Genomic DNA, 24,662 nt, shown 5'->3' with positions numbered 1-24,662 from the left:
AAGCAGCACAAAAATAAAATCGGTTTGGAAAGTTATTACAACATTTCCAGCCAACAAGAGCTGCAGATCAGCTGGCAGCACATGTCTGTGTCCTCCTGCGTTGGAGGAACGAGATGTTTAACGAGCTTTACCTGCTGTAATCATCTGGTCCGCTTGTTTTGGGGAGGAGGAGACCGACTTCGTCTCCTTGTAGAAATTTCCTGACTGACGAAAACTCAGAACAAGAACTTCTGACCCAGTATTTAGCGCAACTCCATCAGCTGCTCGCTGTTAACAAATTGCTGAACGCTAGCTGCTGTTTCCCAGCTATAAATTTAATGCCGACATACGATCTCAGGCGGACATCCGCGAGACATGTGTGGATAACAAACTGGATAAAACCATCAAGTTCTTAAAATAACTCCAGCACAGATAAAACAATGCAAAAATAAAATTGCGACAGTTTGAAAGATTATTAAAACATTTCTCTCTCGACTCGTGTGTGTCGCCTGAGCGTCGGAGGAACGTGAGCTTTATTACCTGAAAATCAACGGTTCAGCTGGTTTTGAAGAGGAGGAGACCGACTTCAGCTCTGTGTAGAAACTTCCTGACTGATGAAAACTTAAAAACAACAACTATGGACCCAGTAGTAACTCCATCAGCTGTTCGCTGTAAACCCACCCAGGCTGGCTGCTATTTACATTTAATGCTGACGATTGATCTCAGGCGGACAGCAGCGAGACGTCTGATTTATTGGTTTGCAAACAATGGTGGAAAATAGAGGAGCAGTAGCTCCTGACCAAAGTACCGGTACTTTCGGAAAGTACTACCCACCGAGCAGGGTCTTTTTAGGGGGTAAAATGAAGACCCCAGAACTACATTTAGACCCTGGTCCCTCTGGTGGGAACGCAGTGAGTTCCTCCAAAGGTTCCTAGTTCCGGGGTATAGTTCCTCTGGTCGAAACGCAGCTTAACATTTATTTATTCATTTAGCTGATGCTTTTATCCAAAGTGGCTTACAATTGCTTTATATGCCAGAGGATGCACGCCTTTGGAGCAGCGTTGGGTTTAGTGTTTTGCTAAGGGACACTTTCATGACTCTGGGGGCACATGTGCATGTGGCATGTGATCCAGACAATCACAGACTATAAGACTGCTTCACCTCATCACGATGACCAGGTACTCAGTCTTGACCCAGCAGATGTCCGAAGGACCCTGAGGAGAGTCAACTAACAGAAGGCTGCAGGTCCTGACAGTAAACCAGGCTGTGTTCTCAGAGAATGTGCTGACCAACTGGCACATGTCCTCATAGACATTTGAAAAACCTCACTGAGCCAGGCTGTCATCCCTTCATGGCTTAAGACTGCACCGTCATAGCAATGCTAGAGAAATCTTTAATTTCATGTCTCAATGACTACCATTGAGACATGACACTCACTAAGTCAAGTACCACATATTATCGAAGACCTAATGACGATGTACGTGGTAGTCCTCATTCGGGACGACAAGGTGGCTTAAACGGAGGAGGTGAAACAACTAGTGGACTGGTGCAACACCAACAATCTGTCCACCAATATGAAACCAAAGAGATTATTGTTGACTTCAGGAAGAACCGTCCTGATCACAACCCACTCTAAATCAACGGTACCACTGTGGAGTCAGTAAAGAACACAGAGTTCCTGGGGGTGCACATCACCTGACCTGGACCTACACACCTTGTCCCTGACCAAAAGATCCCAGCACCACTTGTACCCACCCACCCCATCGGTACCACATTGTACAGGGGCACCATAGAGAGTGTTCTGACAGCTGTATCTCCATCTGGTATGGAGACTGCAGAGTGGGGCTCGGCGATCAATCAAATTTTATTTTCGATTAAATTACGATTTTGGCATCCAACGATTATTTAAGCAGGTAATGGAGATACGATTATTGTGCAGCTTTCCGTTTTGCAGTGATGCTCTTGTATTTTCTCTCAGCCAGGCTGTAGCATGGTTAGTTCAGCTCCAGCCAAGATTGATGGGGGGGAACTGCTATAACCTGCTACTAAAGAGTTAGCCTACACAGTCAACCTGCTTTGGGGGCCAGATGGACTGCCACATGGATGCGTTTTTGTCATCATCTTGCGCTCTAAGAAGCTGTTTAAAGTTAATAATGTTACTATATGTTAATTATTCCTTCTCAAATATATGTATATCTCAAACATATTTAAGATGCTTAAAGTCTGACTTTAGTTTTGGTCCACTTAGAGGCTGTAGACAAATTTCTTGAGGGTGTCTTTATAAGAACTTTGATTTATATAGCGCCTTTCACAAACCCGTTTAGATTGTTAATAAAATTATATGTAGCTCATGTAGATGCTTTCTTAGCATCAAGTTTTTCTTTGAAAACTAAGCATGAGCATGAACACATTTCCAGTGACCATTAAATTCCCTGGAGCTTTCCAACAGCCCGGAGAGGAGCGTAAAGCCAAGATGGTGTGCGTCTGGTGTTTACAAGTCCTTGCTGCTGCATTCGTGAAACTCAATTGGTGTGACGGCCTTATTAGGGCACACTGCCTACCAAATGTGCATACTGGAGCACCCGTGGCTAGTACTGTTCTGATTACTGTAAGCTTAGCTGGTATTGGACTGTGTATGGGTCTCATTGTCTTTATATCTAGGGAGCTAAATTATTACAAAATGTTTAAGATGAAATATGACACTTGCCCTTTTCACAGACCTATATATCAACATGTGCTTCAAGTATAAAATGAATTTACCTCAGTTTTTTTAAAAAAAAGCAGCAACATCAGCATATTAAAGCTTCTGCTGACTCTTTCATTTGAAATGACAAGGTACAAGCTTGTAATGTAGTGTTTATCTTGGCTACTAGCTGTATGTGTGAGTGTGTGCATTTGTGGTTGTGTACATGTTTTACTGTGCAAGTGGGATGTCAGAGTACTGCACAATATTACTAGGGTCTGACAAGATAAGAGCATTGCAGCAGTGTGTGTGTGTGTGTGTGTGTAAGAGAGAGAGAGAGACAGAGGGAGATGAGAGAGGCTGACTCGTTGACTCTTTGCTGCTCAGTGCTTGTTCATGCAAATGAGAGTCTGTTGACATGCCAGAGTCTCCTCACAAAAGAAAATCCATTAGCTGTCCGTTCTACCTCCTGCTTTACTTCTCTCCTTCTCTCCCTCTCTCTCTCTTACCTGGTTTCCGTTTTTCAAGTACAGTGTGTCTCATTCTCCCGGTGTCTCTCTTTCTCATCTCCCTCTCTCCTTACTCCCCCTTCTTTTCTGCCTCACCTTTGGCCCTTTCAGCTTTTTTCTTCTTTCCCCTGCCTTGTCTTCTTTTCATCTACCGTCAGCTCCCTGTTGCCTATGGCAATAGCAACCTGAATATGAACATTCTGATAATCCTGATACGTAAGATGCGAACTTCACAGTGTGTGCTGCTCAGGCCTTACTATTATAAGGTGCAACAACATTTACATAGACTTGTGCAGAATAATACAAATCCCAAACATGCATAAACACAAATTACACAAATATGCACACAGAGTGACAACTAGGAGTCGGATGGTAGAAAGGCAGTTCTCAATGACAAGTCACTACGCTTCAGGAAAACAATCAATAATACTTGATCAGAATAAAATGTTCCCCAGTATAATTTGATAAAGGAAAAAAAAAGTTTGGCATTCAGTTGGATTCCTGACAAATCAGATAATTGTTGAGTTAGTTCCCTGCTGACCTGTCAGGGTTTGGGAAAGCATGGTGCCTGCTAATGTTGTCAATTATTGAAGTCGCTACATGCTGATAGCTTCATCATCCCATTGTGGGTGTCTTTGGAGATGTTCAATTAGATGTCTTGTATTGTTTTAGGTGGACACAGGTGTGTGAACATCTTTCAATCTTAAATGTGCATCTGATTATATGTACATCTGGTGGCTATGTGCAGGGGAGAGATAATTCTGCTTTCAATGTAAATTACTAGGGGTGTGACAAGACACTTAACTGACGAGACTTGAGATAGGGTTCACTTGATCCACACGAGACAAGATTTTAACACTATTTTAAAGAAATCTTTAATGCTGAATTATATGAAGATTTGAATATTAAACACTTTAATTCCTGCATTCTGATGAATTTCTGCACGAGTTTATGGTGATTTTTTAAATTTATGTAAAGAGAAACACAAAATTCAAGTGGCAGGTGACAATTCAAAATCTATAACCTAACAATAACACAATATAATGCGGTGCAGCTCTCAGTCATTCTGTGCTGCTTCTAGATCTGTTTCTCCTCTGGATAATCCTTTCTCCTGTAGCCTAATTATTTCCTTGCTGAGTCATGATTTAGGAAGTAACCTCTTTAAATGTGATTGTGGCACCTTTTCACCTCAATGATAAAGTATTACATTTTTTGTCAGTTATAAACTCCTGGACTTTAATATCTCCTGTGTTTCAGCAGGTTTTCTGCTCGAAAGTAACTTAAACACTTTTGATCACGCAGAAATCTAACCACAGATCCACACATGTTAACTACAGCATATCTGATAAAGTGTAGCTCACAGTCTCAAACAGAGCAAGGTTGGTCCTCAGTTTTTAGATGTTTATGCTGCAAAACTCTACCAGCTACGTTACCACTCGTCACAGGTGTCTGGACTCAATTAATGTGTGCCTTGACAGCATGTGAAAAATTGTGTGAGTCTCGCGAGACAGCTTTTTACCTGATGAGAAAAATGTTAGCATATTTCTTTGTGGTGACAATACAGTGACCTTGAACAAGGGCTCAGAGTAAATGCGAAACAACGTGCTATAAAGAGAAATGATTACTACATACTGCACTAGGACACAACACACTGGCCTTCTCTTGGAGTTTGCTGTGTTTTTATCTGCTTTTATAAAAATACAGTTTATATGTTTTCTCTACTTTATGCATCCCTAAAGTTCAATCCTATGTTCTCTGTATTTTTCTTTCCCTTGATCCATCCAGGTATTTCTACAATGCTACTCTTTCTTATCATGTCCCACCTTTCTTTTTCCCTTCAGCCTTCCCACCTCACTTCCTCTGTCTCATATCTCTCGTCGCCTTCTCCCTCTTTCTGTGTCGCTTTCTCTCCTAACCACAGTATTCCTTTTGACCTTCCTTCCTCCTTTGTTTACTCACCTCCTCTATCTCTGCTGTGATGACAGCAATGCAGACAGAAGGAGAGTAGAGTGCTGACTTAAACAGAGACGCACAACTAGGCCAACACAACTGCCTCCAGGGATGTGTGAATGTGTGTGTCCATGTATATTTGTATCTGTGCATCAGTGTGTGTGTGTGTGTGTGTGAGAGAGTTTGTGACAGAGTAAGACAGAAAATGAGGGTGACAGAGAAACACACTGAGAATAAGGTGGTGAGACACTGGTATAATTATACATGATTAAAAAAGCCACAACAACAGTTGTTAGGTGGCAATTTCAAACTTTATTGTGTAACAGCAAAAACAATGAAAGAGTTACAGAAAAACAAAATAGCGCAACAAGTAAACTACTGTACACATTAACAGCAGTCATCTTGGAGTCCTTGTGGAAGGCGATGGAACTGCAGTGACCTTAGCTTTGACTTGTTTCGGGTTTGTTTTTAAGGTAGACCTGATTAGGCGTTGTTTCAGCTAATGCTTGTCATGTAAAAGTGCACCTAGTAATTTTTCATGTGAATGGCAAGTTGCAATATATAGCTACACGGTCTGCATTGCTGGGCATAGTGCTTGTAGCAGACCAACTTGTAAAAAATCATTAAAAGCACATAACCGGTAACTGAATTGCTATGGCAGCATTTGCAGATGTTGGGCATACAGTAGGCATTTACAGTAATAAGAATAGAATAACAGTGCCTACTGAACTACTGCATGAATGTATTGGACCCTGTGTGTGTTTATTTGTATGTATGTCAGTGTTTCTGAGACACAGAGGCAGTATGTGTGTTTCCCTGTTGGATGTGTTCTGTTTTCGTGTGTAGGGAAATACTGTGTGTGTGTGTGTGTGTGTGTGTGGATGTAGACTGTATGTATTATGCAGACCTAGGAGAGCCTTGTGCTATAAATAAAACAGGGCTGCACTGTGCTCACTGGCGGAATAATCTATCTGACACTATGGAGAAAGAGAGAGAAAGAAGTGATGGAGGAAACAGAGAGAAGAGCAGAGAGAGAGAGAGGCAGGAATGAAAGACAGATGAAAATGGAAAGAGAAGCGAACAGAGAAACTAAAGAAAAGAAAAAAAACAGGGGCAACGACTAAGCAGGAGAGAGAGAAATCGTGTCGAGGGAGAAGGAGGAGAGTGGCTTGTCCACAGGGCCTCTGGCAGAGGTAGTTAGCACCGTAAAATAGCTAAAAGTCATATTCAAAAGGGCAGTAATGTCTTTCCTCAACATCTCCTTGGGTAATCAGCCACCCATGCCCTTTTCAGTCTCTCTCTTCTATAGCTGCAAGGAATGAGAGGCAGTCTGTTTTCTTTATACTCCTCGCACCTGTGTTAAGGACAGTCAGCAGGTCCTGCACATATTTGTTATCATGTGTAAGTGCTTGTGAGCAAAATGTCAAGATGCTAGTGAAACCGATTCTTATTGATACTTTGCAAATACTTTTGGCAATAAAACTGCAGTTGTTTGTGGATCTTCAGCTGACAAGTTTGTTTCTTTATTTGTCTTATACCCACTCAAATACTTTAAAAGGGATCTTATATATATGTAAATGATCATAGGTATTTGTTATTCAAGGACATTTGGATGGATTGTGACTCAAACCAGTGCCATTATGATCATGACAGGATTGTCTCCTTAATAACTAGGTCAACAATTTGCCCAGTTTTTACAGGCACTTTCCATACAGGTCAGCATGCATTATACATTAAACCTTGCCTTGCTAAATGAAATTCAAAGTGCTCACTAAACCACAGTAAGCTTCTGTGGCTGCAATTATAATCTGCGCTGTATATACAACATTGTGTATGTATGAGTACTGTAGATGTTAAAAGGAAACCACTTACAACACTTGAAGGAAAAGAAAAAGCTTTATTTCAGTTTGTTAATGCATTTCCAAAGATAGATGACCAAATAAACAGCCGTTGCCGTGATATGAGTACAGACCTGCATTGAAGCTGGAGAGTGGAAAATAATTACATATTTAATTAGATATTTCAATGCCAGGTTTCTGTCAGTCAGCAATTAAGAGCAAATTATGGAATAGGCAGTTACTGGAGTAGTACAAAATAGTAAAGTATCAGGTGGATATGACATCAACAGTAACGAGAGGCCAATAATGAACATAAACTACCATGAACGCCTGTCTAAATCTAAAAATCTGTCTTCCATCCTCTGTCTCCTCTGTCTCAGTGTATTTCTGTAATCTGCAGATAATCAGGATTGTCTGTCTTCTTAAAACAAATAAAAAACTCAACAAAGACCTGACTTTCTTAAATAACCTTCTTTGTCCCTTTTGATGCCAGGTCATGGAGCTGAAGGGTCAGATGATCCATGTGCCTGAGTCCTGCTCCCTGATGTTCCTGGGTTCGCCACGTGTTGATAAGTTGGAGGAGCTAATGGGCAGAGGCCTCCACCTGTCAGATATCCCTATCCATGATGCCACACGGGACGTTATCCTGGTGGGGGAGCAGGCCAAGGCTCAGGATGGCTTGAAGAAGAGAATGGACAAACTGAAGGTAGAGTGGTTGCTAGTTAATTCTGGGTGTGTTCGTATTTACAGAGCAGGACAAATAGGGAAACTTCATTACTATAACTTTATTAGACCATTGCCATCATGAGAAAATAGGCTCATCAGTAACCAATCAGATTTTTTACATCTTTGTGGCTTGTCGTTGTGGGACAATTGCATGAACATAACATTTTCCACCAGTTAGAACTGTTTGAAAAGGATGAAACATTTGCAATAGGCTGATCACATAATCTAAGCATTGTAGTACAGAAGTACTGGTACAATGATTCGTTGTAAGTCTAGGGGATTTAGTTATCACTAATCCTTACCAGCTACTAACAAGCCACAGCATACACTGTATGCCTTTGGCTACCAACAACAAGAAAGGATGAAGGCATTACCTGAACCCTAGAGAGCTTGACTCACTTTCACCACATGGTTGGAGGCCAGCCTGTCGTCCAGTATGCGTGGCGCCAACCCTGCACTGGGCTCTGCGTTGGTTAAGTTAATTTTACAACAGACGTAGGGAGAACCTAAACCAAAAATAATTACAGGATGAGAGTTATCATTCATTGTCCATTAAAGTCTCAACAAAAAGGGTTATGCTATTGGCAGCACTCCACTCCCCTTTCTTTCTTCCTCCTCTACTCTTTCCCTCTGATGGGCTCATATTAGGTAAGACCTGCCTTCTTATCTTCTGACAACCAATCAAAACAACAAATGACAACCTGTGACCCTAAATACAGTGATATGTACAAAAATATTCTGTATATTTGGTAGGTTCTCGTTTTTGTTTCCCATCATGCAAGATGTAAGACAGTTCACTAAAGTAAACATGTTAAATCCAATGCATCAGCTGTACCGGGTAGTTAAATCTCAGTGTTGCCTGAATCCATACTGACTGGAAACACATGGCTCCTGGGACTTGCTCTGATAATTTATGTTTTTATAAAGTACCTTTCAGCAAGTCTCTGAGTCTTGACCCCATCCTATGCATCTGCTTACTGCATCACCCTCTCTCACTGCAGCTATCCTCCCCAGGCCACTGATATAAATAGCTGTATCTTAGTTGACTTGCCTGCTTAAACAATGTTATAGCACTGCATCAGATAGATTTGGCATTAACAAGCTCACCCACAGACACAAATAAGCATATGCAGATGCATACAATCATAAATAAATCAAATTATTACGCAGATAAATGTACATGCGCCAGTGGTTTTAATTTTGTGCAGTACTCCCACATCTCAGCATCGTTGTTATCATTGCCTTCATCAAAGCAAGCACACAGAACAAAAGCTCCTAATCTCCTTCTCCTCCCTCCTTTCCCAGGCCACATTAGAGCGGACTCACCAGGCACTGGAGGAGGAAAAGAGGAGAACCGTGGATCTCCTTTATTCCATATTTCCAGGTGATGTGGCGCAGAAACTGTGGCAGGGTCAGCCGGTGCCCGCTCGCAAATTTGATGACGTTACCATGCTGTTCTCGGACATCGTGGGTTTCACTGCAGTGTGTGCCCAGTGCACACCTATGCAGGTCATCTCCATGCTGAACGAGCTTTACACACGTTTCGACTACCAGTGTGGCATTCTGGATGTTTATAAGGTCAGTAGACAGAAAGATGCCCACATCTTCTTTATGTGGTGTAGTTGAGACAAGGCGGGGGGGGGGGGGGGGGGGGCAGTTTGATTTGATAGGAGAGGCAGATGCCCAGGATTGCATTAAAATTTTAATGACTTTATTGGTTGATGTGCACACCTGTGCAGAATGAGGTCAATTGTTTTCCAGGAAGTGGCAGCTTCCCAGGAAGTGAGAGCCTTCATGGAAGTCTTACCAGTTGTGTTAGTTGTGTTTAGATCAGCTAAATCTTTAGGGTGTGTCTCTGTCTGTGTGTACTGGAGTTTGTGGGTGTGTGTGTGTGTGTGCTGTTATGTGTGAGTGTTCTTGTGTTGTGGAAAAAGTAACTGATTAATGGCCAGTCTGTGGGAGCTTAACAAAGATGTGTCATTATTGTCCATGTGACAGTGTGGGTTTTGGGCCAGTCTTCACTGTAGTCTGCTGTCTTTCCCACTTTTCATCCTTACTTTTTACCATCAGCTCAGTATTTCTCTTCATTTTTACTCTTTCCACCTTCTCTCCATCATCACCACTGCCGTCATCTTTCTTCTTGATCACACAGTCCCTGTGACAACATATACCTTCCACTTTCCCATAAGAAACATGCATTTCCTCTGTGTTTCCCCTCAGAAATGTCATGTATCAGATGTCTGGAGAAAGGGAAGAAGAGATACAGAAGAAGGCAGAGATTCTGAGTGTATTTAAGAGGGTTTATGTGTATAGCAGTTGAAGAGTGAGTGTGTAGAAAAGAAAGCAAGAACAGGAGGATGTGGTGAGGAGGTTGAGGCACCCGTATGTTACCATTGTCATGGTTACCGTTGAAATGATTTAGCCGGTGGCTGACCTTAATGAGAGCAGTTTGTCTCCTAGTTTTCTTTTTTTGTTTCCTTTTCTCCTCTTGTCTTTTTTTGCCGCCTTTGTCAACTGTCATGACACCTTGCACACTCCTTCGACTGGAAATACAGGGACAAATATATTTGGCTAAGTTGCCCAAATTCCTTGCTTACTGGATGTCGGAAACATTGTGCTGTTGCTTAAAAGATCAAGTGAGGTGGTTTGTCACAAATTTCAACTAAAAAAGATAGCAAGAGATTGCATCTCTACATACCGGCCCATTAACTTTTCATATTGAAGCAGACCAGTTCTCTGGTCTCTGGAATATCAGAGCCTCAAGACGCTTATAGGCTGTATTTATGTGACAATACAAGGTTAAGTGGCTCTTCAGTGAATCTGCGACGGGCACTGTAGTGGATCTGTATTTCTGCAAATTGGTTACAAGAATAAATGGAAATGCTTGTATTCTTTATGCTTGTTTTTTTGGCTTCTCACACTGGGTCAGAAGCAGTGCAAGCGCTGTAAGTGGCTAAACCGAGATCCTCTCCAAATGCTCACCAACTCTTATTGTGAATGATGTAGACCAATAGAGGGAAACATACTGTAGTTCATATATTTTCGTACCTTTGTACTTTTTCATAATTGATTCTTTATTAATCTATATTGTCTGCTATGTAGCAGAAGGGAGTTACAAAACTCAATTTCACTATATAACTTTAACTTTCATATTGTGACAATAAACCTACCTAACTTACAAGAGGAATGAAGGAGTGCTTTTAATTTCTACTACTCAGTGGAGATGGTCTGAGTTATCGAATTGCTACTTAGTTTCACACATCAGCATATACCTCAAAGCCACACTTACTCATTTCAGTTTCTGCCCCTCCTCCTCCATTTCTCATTCAGATCGAGACAATAGGTGATGCCTACTGTGTGGCAGGAGGACTACACAAGAAGGTTGATAGTCATGCGAAGCCAATTGCACACATGGCTCTGAAGATGATGGAACTCTCAGAGGAAGTGCTGACACCTGATGGGAAACCTATCAAGGTAAGTTTTCATTCACTCTCCACCATGCAGGTATCTGAGGCGATTTTGGAGCATTTAAGGAAATAAGCCCTGAAAAGCCCATTTTTGTAACACCTCTCAGCTGCTAGCACACAGAAACTAGCCAAATTAGCTTAAATCGTGGTCCCATTTGCTAGTTTCTTGTTCATCTGTGCATTCATTACATTTCCTTTTCCTAAGTTTCTTCCTTCCTGTATTTTACACAGTTTGCTTCCCTTATAGTGGTTTTTTTTCAGTCTTTCCTTCCCCCGTAATGGCACTGCTGTAACACATTTTATATTATCTGACTACAATACTTCAGAATCGGCTTTAATGGCCAGGTATGTGTACTCATTTGACTCCGGTCTTACATTGCTCTCGATGTATACACAGAACACAGAACAAGCATATACAAAAAAGCTCAACAAAGAAGACTTGTCAGCAGTGTTGAGGGATCTCTCTCATTGTCATTTTAATGAATGAATGAATGAATCATTTTATTTGATGATTAAAAAACACATATAACACTGCACTCCAGTCATAACATACATTAAAAATGACAGAGGATGAAAACACAACAAAGCCTTAACGCTCATTTCCACTGTAATCCTCTAGTATAACACCACAGGAAAAAACAACAACAAGACATTTATTTTGCTAATGTAAATGTGTCACCTGTTTATCTGCCGTCTCTTTTTGGTATAGAACTGTCTCCAACTGTAGGCCTACTTAAATGATCTATATTTTTTGTCTGACTCATGTATCATTTGCATACTGTATGTGAGTCTGTGTCTGCATGATAATGTGGATACAGTTCAGTAAGGAAAAAAAAAAGTAAATTGTGTGTCCATATGGTGATTCTCAAACAAGCCTGGTTCCTGACCTACAGTTCAGTGGTGAGTTTTTTGTCACAAACCTACTGAGGACAGTTTCCTTCAATTTTTGCCTTTAGAAAATAGTGACATTGTTAGCGTGTGGAAAGTGTAGCCATGTGTGCCTGTGTCTGTTTATCTAAATGTATCTTAATTGTTTTCTGGTTCTGAATATATCTGTGTTGGTATTTGCGCATTATTGACTATTTCAGTACGCACACTGATAGTCCAGGTCAACAATATTGCATGTTAATATCCTCACAGTCAGCGTTTAAGGACGTTGTCGCCGTCTCCTCTTCGTCTCATTTTCATCAGGCAAAAAAAGTTGACGAATATATTTCGTTTAGTTTCGGCTGACGAAAGTAACACTAATTGGAGTGTGTTTGAAATGAGGCAAGGGATATGTTGTCCCACGAGTGTGTGTCTGTGTTTGAGTTATACTTAGGCTACATAACTTCTCTCCCAGCCAGCTGCATGTGACATTCAAATTAAAACACTATAGAATCATCAGTAGGGTTACTCACAGTTTGTTATGTCCTATGTGCATTCAATACTGGGTATCTCTGATACCGAGTCTGATCCAAAACTTTTTATTTACCCAAATTGTTGATTGAATATGTATGCGTTAAAATAAGCTGAAATAGTTCACAAACTACTTGATCAAAATACTAAAGTCCCCGGTTCAAAACTATTAAGTAGATCAGCTTTAAGTTTTAACATGATATGACGATGATATAAGTTTAATTCCAACAATGTGACTTGATTTGACTCAATTTCTCTCTGTTGGGGCTGTTGGAACAACAAAAACACTCCTTTTTGCTTTATTAACAATCTTTGGCTGACATACATCGGCTTATAGAGAGCACAAAATCCAATAATTTCAAGTTAATCACTGAATTAGTGTTAATTAGTGACCTGGACATTTGTCATTTTAACCAGTGAAAGCGATGGTCAGTGCATGCTATAGATGAGAAGCTAAATGTGTTGTATACTGCTCTTTGCCAATGAGAAAGAGATAGAAGAAGTAACAAATCTTTTGCTAGCTTTGTGAATTTTGCCACCTTGGTGTCAGAAGAGTTCCATCACCGGTGCAACCAAATAATTTTTAAATTTTTTACATTCACACACTCAAAACTCACTAAAGCACTGTAAAGAAAGAAGCTTTATTTTTGCCAAAAAAAATATGTACAGATTGTCCCTGATAGCATTACTTAGGATCGGCTCAAGATGTTTCTTAATGTGGATGCATTTGTTTATACAGTAGGAAATAATACAGTATGTGTGCCGTGTGGGTGTATGTATGGGATGTTTTGTTCTATTTATGTACCATATGCTTCTGAGTGTGTTGGTTTTCAACTCTCTAAGCTTTGTAAATCAACTACATTTTATTTATATAGCTCAATATCACAAATTTACCTCAAGGGACCATACAGCATACTGTCCTTAGACCCTCAATTTAGATAAAGAAAACCCTTTAATGGGGAAGAAGTGGAAGAATCCTTAGGAAGAGCAACAGAGGAGGGATCCCTCTCCCAGGATGGATAGTCATGCAATAGATAAGACAAATGTTAAATGTCTATGTGGACCTACATTTTAAGAATTTTTTGCAGAAACAAAGATGAGTGTATTAAGTAGGTAGGGGAGGAAAGAGACACAGCTGAGGGAATTGAGTTTGAACATATCTGAATGTTATATCAGTAAAATGAAAAGGGAACAGAGGATATGATTTATTTATGTCTATCCTTAGTCCAGTCTCTGTCAAGGTCACCTGTCACTGTTAGGCTGCCTGGGTAGCTTTGAGGGCCAGGGTGCTTATTTGCAATGTCATAAATATGAGTCAAAGTCATTACCTACAGTAAGTTGCTCTTTATTTCTGGATGATTGGCTATGTCTTTCGCTTTACTGGATTCAGTCATATTATAGTATAAAACTGGTCTTATTATGAAGAACTCATGAAATTAAAGAGAATCATTTAACAAGTTATTAACTGTTAACTTGTGGTTGATGAACATTTGCTAAAAACTACAATCCTCTGTTGTTAACTTTTAAAAAATTAAACTGCTTATTTGGGTGGTGATGGAGCCGTGGATAAGACGCATGCCTTTTGTGTGAGAGACCCGGGTTCAACTCCCCACTGTGACACATCAACCAATGTGTCCCTGCGCAAGACACTTAAGCCCTAGTTGCTCCAGAGATGTGCGACCTCTGACATATATACAGTAGCAATTGTAAGTCGCTTTGGATATAAGCATCAGCTAAATGTAAATATTTTGTTTAGCATTAAATGAGTGCCAAAGACATAGTAAGTGAATAGGAAAGTATTCAGAGATGGACCACCACGTTGGTTATGCTCTTTTCATGGAATTTGTTAACAATAAAATGAATGCCAAAAAGACACCAGCCTTAGCCTTTTAACATTGCAGCTCGTGTTGAAGTGATTGAACCTGTTTTTATGTTTGAGAAGACTGCAGAATTTGGAGTTGTTGTTTTGTTTTGTTTTTGCCACAGAGTGCATTTGGTTTCGACTTGTTTTAAAAATAGACAATGACATAGATAGGAACAGAAAGTGTGTGTGAGGGAGAAGACCGATAGCTGCTGAATAACAGACAGGACACTGTTCAGTGTAATACTGTGCTCATAACATTGTCCATTTGTCTCAAAATAGAAAGGCCTTGCCAAGCATTTTTGGCCTTCTCTCCTGCTCTTCCACTTTCTCTCCCCCTCTCTTTCCTCTTCTCTTCTTTATCTCCTCCCCCTCCTCTCTTCCCCTCATTCTCTCCTCTGCAGCGTCTCTCTAATTCACTCCTTTCATTTTCCAATTCAGCTTCTTGCTTTCTTTATCTCTCCCTTTTTATTCTCGTTCTGTTTTCTGTAGTTTGCATTCTCTGTTAAGCTCTCCTCTTTCTTATCCCTCTTCACTCCATGTTGGTATAGAGGAGAGTTATAGAGATATCCAACACTTCAGCGTGATAAATGCTGTTCAGTGAGTGCACTCAACTCCAGCCAGTGTTGCACTGTTATGCAAACTAGCATTAGAGCTGTGAGAGAGAAGTGAGAGAAAATGTTTAGTGAGAGAGTGATCCAAGGACACAGAGAAATATACTGAGAAGAGAGAGAAATGTATAGAAAGCAAACATTGTAAGTTGTTTTCATCTATATTACTACTTCCTGTTCCATGTACGTGTGTGTTTGTGTGTATGAGTGGATGTAAATGCGAGTGGATATCAGGGATGTAGTGCTTAGCTTGTTACTGCTAATATGAATTCTGCCCAAACTACCATGGTTTTCTAACCATAAATATTTAAGAAACTATAGCATCCACTATACATGCTCAGTCCTACACTATCTGAATGCAGGCTTCTATCACATGATATTATTATTGTTAATGATAACCTTAATGTATGTTTGGTAGGTCCTCCAAACATACATTACATCAGCAGTATCTGAGCATTTTGAATCCACAAATGCTCAGGCACTAGTCATGCCAATCAAAAGTGGCAGTGGTTTATTAATTCCAATATGTCCGCCTTCCAGCAACTTCAGCTCTGTTGTACACAGTGTGCGCAAAGCACCTCCCCAAGTATCAGATTGCCATAACTACTGTGCTGGTAGGTGTTAAATACAAAACAGGTAAGCTAAGAATTTGACTTTGAAGTAATATTGCACCTATCAATCACGTTGTTTTAATGTAATGCATAGGATCTCCAAAACCCTTAGGGCTGTAACTAGTGCTTATTTTCATTATTGGTTAAAATGTTGTATGTTTTTTTTCACTTGATTAATCTATCAAATTTGCCCATCATATTTCCCCAGAGCCCATGGTAACACCTTCAGATTGCTTGATTTGTTCGACCAACAGTCCAGCAACAAAAGATAATTAATTTACAATAAAATAAAACAGAGAAAAGCTGAAAATCCTGACACCTGAGAGGTGGGAACAGATTTTCTGACATTCAGCTTATCAGTTAATCGACTGATTGTTTCAGCAACCATTAAAAACTACATTTTCATTTCATTGCTTTATGGGTTGGTTACAACAGCTTAAGTCCAGTTGCCAGTGTATTGGGTAAAGCTATCTAAAACTAATGCAGCCTAATACAACTGTCCTGCAATAATACCTCCCATCATGAAGGTCACAATGTTCCTTTTTTGTTGAAACTGTTTTAGAAGTTGTTCCATCTTTATGATCATTTTGGAGGATGTTGTCTGTGGTGCTGTTAAACTGTATTGCGTTATAGAGAGAGCGTAACGCAATACAGGACTGTTGTATTAAGCTGCATTAGTTTTAGCTAGGTGTACCTAATAAACTGGCAACTGAGTGTATATGAACCAACACTGACTCTATAACAACTCCCTCCTCTCTCTGTCTCAGTCTATCCCCATCGCTGTATCCTTCCATCAGCTTGGCCAGAGGCTGGAATGTGATTGGTCGACTGTGCTGCTGCGCCATTTGCTCATTGGCTTACTGAGGGCCATGTTCTGTGGATGCTGACTCATATTGAAAAGGAGGGCAAAGAGTGTTAGTGTCTGTGTTAGGAGACTAAGAAATAAAGAGGAGAGTGGGTGCTGGATACAGATTTGTTTGTGTGTGTCTGTGAATGGTTGTCTGTTGTAGAGACAGACAGACAAGTTCATGGCCATCTGTAGCAGTTAAACTGAAAAAATAGGTCACACTAGTGCACCTACCAGCCCTTTCTCTCTCTCGCTTTCCGTCTCTCTCGGTTTCTTTATCTCTCCTCCTATACTGTCAAGGTTTTGCCATCTAATTACTGGTTTATTTTTGCCTCTCTCGCTCTCTTTCTCTCCATTGTCTTTCTCTCTGTCTGCCTGTGCTCTTTCTACTTCACTACCCCGTCGCCTGTTGTTGCCATGACTACCTCGCAGTGTGCTGGTATCCACACAGTGGCGTTGGATACCTAGGTGATGAGATGCTCAAGTAGATCATTAGAAATGTACTGGGTTCCACTGGCTTTTACTGGAGTGTGTGTGTGTGTGTGTGTGTGTGTGTACATATGTATGTGTGATGACTTGTTCCCAAGTGGAGGAAATCAATAGCTGGTCGTGTGGCCGTGATGTAGAATGATCAAATTGGAGTGATAGGTGGATAGCTTTCACTCTGCCTCCAGCCATTAATAGATTCATAGTTCAGCCAGATTATTATATTAGCACCGTGTTGCTGCCTTATATCTGAGGATGCAAGCAATAATTTATTTAATTAATTTCCCCTTCTAATTCTTTTTTTTTGTAAGTTCATCTCTTTAACATTTCACTATCACAGGATATAAGATTTGATAAGCAGGGCTACACTAATATGGAAGTATGCTTGCTACAGTGCAGCGGCTCAGTGCGTGCACAGCACCTTTGGTTCAAGCTTTTGTGCTGCAAGATAAAATGAGAATCAGCTTTATTGGCTAAGTATGTGTGTACACATACAAGGAATTTGACTAGGACATGTTTTTTAAGTTGCTCTCAATGTACTTACACACAGAAGAATTTACAGGACGATAAAAAAATGTATACAGCTAGAAACAAGGACAACAAAACTGAAGAAAGACATAGTTACATACAAATAAGTGTATATAGAGATAGAGAGTTTATAAAAAGATGTAAAGATATAAAAACAATGACCAACAACATATAATGTCTATACAAGTCAAGTGTTTCTGTAAAATAAAAAAAAAAATTGTGCAAAGGAAGAAATGGGTAATATAATATTACCTTATATACATGAAGTGGGTGGTTATGTACAGTTTGCGCGCAAGCTGAACATAAGTGAATGGCATCATTTCAGCAGGGGGATCTCATTTATGAACTCTCACGGCAGTGCCAGGTACTTTGTGGTGGTGCAGTTCAGGATCTGACAGGTTAGTCACTTAAGATGCCAGGTGCCAATGTGTTTACTCATACTGGTTACTGATCTTGAAAGCCAGACATGACTTGGGTCACAGTGAGATCAGACAAGGAGTGCAAATAATGATTCTTTTCGTATTGATTCATCTACCAATTTCTTTTTTCTATTAATTAATCTTAATGTCTATAAAAAATCAGTAAATAGTGAAACATGTCCATTCTGATTTCCCAAAGCCCAAAGTGATGTTTTCAGATGCCTTGTTTCATCTGAACAAACAGTACAAAACAGTACAAAACCCAAAGATATACAGTCTGAGATAATATATAACAAAGAAAATGATCTCATCCTCACATTTCAGATCCTATCTGTTTGATAGGTGTCTTAAATTACTAATTGATTATTGAAAAGGTTTTACATTAATAACTTTTTTCTTGATTAATTAATCGACTAATCATTTCAGCTCGATATCCGACTTTGTTGAAGTCTGCATGCACATACAGTATAAAGAAATGAATTGGGAGAGTGGGGGAAAAAGTAATGTAAACAGACATAAGTGAAAATACAGTAACAACAGTGGCTGCATAACTCTCCAGGCCAAGTGCATGTGCTGCTGATTGTGTTATTGCTCTAATCTCTCTCCCCATCTTTTTTTCTCTGCAAACATCTCCCACCACCTTCTCCCTCCCTGTCTCTCTTAGCTAAGGATAGGTATCCACACAGGTTCGGTGCTGGCAGGTGTGGTCGGTGTTAAAATGCCACGTTATTGCCTGTTTGGGAACAATGTGACACTGGCCAGCAAGTTTGAATCGGGGAGCCATCCGAGGTGTATCAATGTTAGTCCCACAACTTACCAGTAAGTAACAGCGCCACACATACACAGACTCAAACACACAGATGTACACGTACACAAACATATATGTGTTCTTGTTTTAACAATGTCATCATAACAGTAAATGCTTTTCAATGAAATGTGTCACCTCTTGTGGACTTATATTATTACTTGTACATCACTTGACATCAGGCACAGCTGCTATTTCCTCATACCCCTCCAGCTGTGTGTGTGTGTGTGTGTGTGTGTGTGTGTTTGTATGTCTTATGTTTGCGGTTTTGCGGATCTAATCTTAGTCTAAACAAAGCTACAAAGCAACATAGATTAAGCTGAAAAAAACTAAAATTTTCATGTCTGTTATGGTTTATCGTAGTGTATTTTTGTGTGTGTTCTATTACTTACCTATCTCATTTTTAAAAGACTACTTATTCTTTAAGACAATTTCTTGTCTTCTTAACAGGTTGCTGAAAGATGACCGCTCTTTTTCATTTGTCCCTCGTTCACGGCTGGAGCTCCCAGAGAATTTTCCCAAAGAGATCCCGGGGACATGTTACTTCCTGGAGGCAAGGGACGTCTCACAGCCATGCCTCACTGACCAGCTCTCGCTCCGCTCCCCCGGCCTCTATGAGGAAAGTCTCCTACAGCATTGGGACAATGTTTCTAAGAGAAACAAGTCTGTAAGTCTCATACACAGACCAGGATACACAGATATTCATTATGTGAGAGGCTGGATTTGAACCTGTGGACCATGCAGGAAAACAGATCACACGGATCTCTGGATATGCAAATGCATTATGTGAAAACTTGGATTCAGACCTGTGGTATGGCATATATGAATGAATGTTCAAAGAAATGCTTTCATCATAGGTGAAAAAGAACAACATGCCCTCATCTCCTGAGCAAGGGAGATACAGTTTAAAAGACTTGAGGAACAGCAACTCTGTTACACTCACGGATCCCTCCCCATGGAAGTCTACTGATGGCGTCAAATAGAGAAACCTTAATATAAAACTTAGCTGGATCCAGCTGGATTCCTCAGATTCGTACCTGGTTTCTAGCTCTCTCCAGTGGTCCTGTCTCCCAAACATTACCGTGACCTGGGTCTAGAGGCAACAATGCATTGAGAAAACCTGGAGAGAGATCATTTACATGATCAGAATTGTACTCATTAGCAATGGAATTGCGCAAATAGAACAAATCCACTTTCCATCAACAAAGTGGATGCTAAGGAATGATAAAATGAAGAACTTTTAGAAGATGGCGACATTGCCACAAATGTTTGCTGTGCATCATTGCCTCTTGTACAAGGAAGACACTACTGAAGAACAAAACAATTCCCCTTCCAACTGTCCCTAAATCATGTCATGCTTTACCAAACGTACTTCTAACATCTGCTGCTCGTTACATCCATCCGTCCACCTAGGACCAGTTGGTCGGTGCGGAGAGAGGCAAATGAGAGGCACATACAAGTATAGGTTTGAAAAGGGTTCATCAAAGGACAAAAGCCAAAAACGCTCATACTAACCTGACACTTCTAACCCACAGCAAACTATAACCAACAGCAATCCAGCCATTTCATTGCAGGTAATATGTTTAGGACTGAAAATGATTTGCAGCTCAGTGCCTTTTTACTGCTCAAATCAGGACAAATACAAGATGGGTTCATTTTAAATATTTTAAAAAGAATAAAAAAAACACAAGGAGTGCTTCAATTTTGTTAGGTTTCCATTTGTTTTTAGACATTTTTATGACATTTCTTATGTCACTAGCTATACTGAAGCGTGAAAGATTTGAATGGCGGAATGACACGTGCCAAAGGTTGTAAGCCACATTTGAATCCGTGATGTTGCAAGTCACAGCAGACGCCTTATCGAACCGAGCCACCTGGAGTCCTGACTAGTTGTGTCTTTCATTTTGAGGCGAGTGGCTGGCATGAGAAATCGAGCGCTCCTCAAAGAGTTCAAATATTTGAAATCCTATTCATCCGTTTTCTGTCCAGATCAACCAACAATACACACAATACAATACTAATAAGATCGTACCATACTAACTTGTACACATAGTCACAGTATGCATGCTTGACACGGTTCACATTTACAAACATAATCTTTTAATTGCATACAGTAACCAACAGGATCCAAATTCAAGTCTACTAGTTTGCTGGTAGACTGAGTATGATTTACTCATTGGAAATCTCAGGCCTTCCAAATGCTTCAGCGTAGCTCAGTAACCCAGACGAGAGAGAATAATGGTCTGAAGTTTTTGTCTAAGAGAATCTTTATAAACTGTCATCAGGAAGTTGGAAGTGAAGAGTTGAGGTTGGAAAGTTTTTGAATATTTTACACATTGGCGCATTTGGATATGTACTTAAATAACTAACATTACATCACTTTTCTATGAGGTATTAGTTTCCATGACATCTTACATTTTAGATGCTGATAGAAATGTTTATATTATCTAAAGAAGTACACAGAGATTTGTCAACATCACATCCTAATTTTAGTTTATTATTTATGATGTGTACATTCAGTTGTTTATGGGCGGGACCAGCAAATTTTCTCTGCCAAACAACTTGTCACTCACTGGCCATGGTAAAGATTCAACAGGAACATGTTGGCTATGCTATGTAAAACAACAGTTTGTAGGAAAACATCAGAAGGGTAATTTACAAAAATGAATGCCCATCTGGCCAAAGGTTTCACCCACTAAAGGGCATTGTGCCATCAAATGGAGATGGTCACCATCCTAACAAAGCAATGTGCCATATTGGAGGAAAGGATGGGAGGAGGGGAAAAGAGAAAATTCAAGATTTCTTTTTGACCTGCTAGTGTTTGAACCGGTGATGGGTTAGAAGTGCTGAGACACTTTGGTCATAGGTCGGTATTGCCATAAATAATTCTTACAACTGTCATCAGATTCCATGACAGCAGTAGCATCAGAAAGCTTGAAACACTCGCACATTTACAGCATGTTCTGTAAAGTTCCTGATCAATTTTGGCAATGAAAATAGACATTTCTGAAAATATTTTTCTATATATAGCATAGTTTTATCCATATTTACTGTAAACTAAAACAACTATAACCTATTTTCAAAGTTGTTTTCTGTCGCTTTAAGTATACTATGCAGTATAGAACTAACAATGGACTAGATAACAATAACACCTAAAGATAAATTCAGTAAGTCAAAGCATAGCATAGTTTTTAGGCAAAAAATATCACAACACAAATCACATATGTTTAATCACGCCGAACTAGGTACTATTGTTTAGTGGGTCAAAATTGTAATTTCAAGTCAAGGGAATTTATCTACACTATAAATTGATTTCAAGACAAGTGGGAACTCAGACGTCAAGTCACAGATACATTTCTTATGGGAGTTTGCTACACCTGTTAGAAAGCAGCATAAACTTTTTCACATTTTATTGCTTTGTGGCAACAAAGCCAAAGCACTTCCTGAGACCAAAAGGTCTGTAACATTCATGTTTTTTTGTGATATTATAGAGGCCCAGAATCTGCAACACCCACATGAGACATCAGTGAAACATACCTCCTGTATCTGTATATCCATGTATCAGTGGCTCAGAAGATTAGCGCTAACATTGACATGCCTGCCAAGCAAAAATGAATTCTGCTTCAGTATAAATTGCCAAATACACTAGAGAATGGCAGGCCAACTTTCCAAAAAGCCTGAGGGAAGTTTGCATGTCTTCAAGGCCTGGGAAAGTGGATACTGTTTAACCTTAATTTTGCCCTGATAATAAAGTCAAGTATAATTTCACAAACGTTTACAAGACCACATGGGCCATATTATAGAAAACAACAGTTTTCAGGGAGGTACCTCAAGTGTCTTTAATCAAAACAACAGTATAACGCAATTTTAGTTGATGGACAAATGAACCCCTAAGCAGTCCCTTGTCCATAAGCTTATAGAGGGTTAAACCGGAAACTCAGGACATGTGCAATTTGGTGTTTCTCATTGGAAGGAGATGTAGAGTAAGATAGAGGAGATTAGATACATTTAATTGAAGAATAATGAAGAAGCGCCAATTAATGATGGTCAATTATGACTACATTTTTAATAATGGTAGCTATGCTTGCTAGTTTAGCTGACTAGCTGCCATAACAAAACTATTCTACAGTGTTCACTTCTGGAGATTTAAACCATTTTTGCTCTGACTTTATGATTCCACACACCCAAAAGAAGGTATGACTGCTGTTGCAAGGAGACAGTGACCAATGCAGAATCCCAAAAGAAGACAAAACAACATTTAACTATAAAAGTACATATGAAAGTGAGAACACTGTTAAATCCACAATGGGGAACAATAAGTGCATGGACACAACTATTGTAGAGACTGAATATCCTCTCTTAAGTGTATCTGACACGTTTTCCCAAGGCAGGCCTTCACATACAGAGAGACTCACAAGATGCTTCCTGACTGTCATCCTGTCGATATTCTATATTGCATACATGCATTAATGTGTACTTGTACAAAATCTATTGTAGCATAAATGTAGTGCAGGTGTTATTTACATTCAGCTTCAGCAGTGGCTGAATTCTGCATCAAGCTAAATAAAGGACATTACATCAGCGCTACACCCACGCAACTTGTGTCCAACAGTCACGTCTCCAAGTCTGTAAATTCTTGGCATAATATTAAATGTTTGGTCAGATCTGACTGTCTTGCTGTTATGATGCAGAGGTGTCGCAGGTACTGGTTCTCTACAGTACAGTGTGGTTGTCGGTCACGGCCCATTACACCTCAATGCATACTGTAGGTCACTTACTCATACGCAAGCGTACATCACAGTTACAGTGGCAATACATCTTAGCTGTACTGTAAAAGCTGTGTCAAACAATGAACATGAACAAATGTTGTCATGAGCCTGTAAGCGTGGGAGGGTCCAGTGTCCAGTGAGACGAAGCCAAATACACCCATAACTCCAGCAAAAGTCTGGACAGAGTCTGTCTGTGTGTGTCAAACAATATGAGAACATTTTAAGTTTAACAAAGTACTAACATAATAATTTGTTAATAAAGACTGATTGTACCTGTAATAAATATGTACAATTTAGTATATTAAAACAGAAATATGGAAATTGTAATAAAATTATTTAACATTATTTACACATTATTTGTTTGGTGTAATTCACAGAATGATTTGAGATTGTCACATTTTCCACTGCTTTGTTTTTTGTTTTGTTTTTTAAAATATCTGCCAGATAATGTACTTTATGTCAGTATGTGTGCCATCTAAAGCCAGGCTGGTTTTCCCAACATTCCCACTCTGAAGACTTTTTTTTATTTCAAGAAATAAGACATAAATGGTAGACTTTTCCATTGACACTATTGTAATTTTTTCCTTCACAACAATTGTCTTCAATTATGGATTTATGAAACATTAAATTCAACTGCATGTCATTTTATTGAAAAATAAAATTGCGCAACATGTTTTTTTTTGCAGGACATTGTTATGAACAGTCTTGTTGCCAAGATCAACTTCACCCCCACTTGTAGTACCATGGGTGTAAGCTGATGGTCCCTATTTATCCTGGTTTTAACAGCAGAAACAAACATGGTTGATGCTTGTCATCCATGTCCAGGGTCCTCCTAATGGATGTACATTGCTCCACCGATCTCCAGTCTATAAAGCGTCCCCCACATGAGAATAGTAGCCTCCATGACATTTGTTCGCCAGCTTAATTTAAATCTAATAAAATATTTGTGACATTTAACAATTCATCATTTCACTGGGATCTCTCTCTTTGGTCGATGTCACGTGTCAGATATTCTGGTCAGTGTTTTGTACTTTGATGTCATGTTGTAAACATACAGCACTGTACCTGGACATGAACCCTGTTTGACCCTGTCGTTGGAATCAGGTGTATGTGGAAGAGACTTGATGACAGCTGTTGGTTTCTGACTGACATTAAGGGCACATCTGCTGTCTTAT

At 39.7% G+C, this 24,662-nt stretch overlaps 1 protein-coding gene across 1 annotated transcript in view; it reads left to right on the top strand.

Moving 5' to 3' along the window:
- The window catches only part of gucy1a2 (guanylate cyclase 1, soluble, alpha 2), a 48,031-nt gene extending 23,580 nt beyond the window's left edge, over positions 1-24,451 (top strand). The window contains 6 exon segments of the mRNA XM_038693416.1: positions 7,453-7,665; positions 8,991-9,263; positions 11,016-11,159; positions 18,578-18,732; positions 19,169-19,274; positions 19,276-24,451. Coding sequence (XP_038549344.1) covers positions 7,453-7,665; positions 8,991-9,263; positions 11,016-11,159; positions 18,578-18,732; positions 19,169-19,274; positions 19,276-19,389 — 1,005 coding nt within the window. The 3' untranslated portion in view covers positions 19,390-24,451.
- Positions 24,452-24,662: the final 211 nt, after the last annotated feature.

Source organism: Micropterus salmoides, unplaced genomic scaffold, assembly GCF_014851395.1.
Source record: "Micropterus salmoides isolate LMB-PRFRI ecotype aquatic unplaced genomic scaffold, ASM1485139v1 Ms_hic_scaffold_3, whole genome shotgun sequence".
Lineage (NCBI taxonomy): Eukaryota > Metazoa > Chordata > Actinopteri > Centrarchiformes > Centrarchidae > Micropterus > Micropterus salmoides.
Note: the sequence above shows the minus strand (reverse complement) of the source record. Positions and strands in the feature narration are given on the sequence as shown.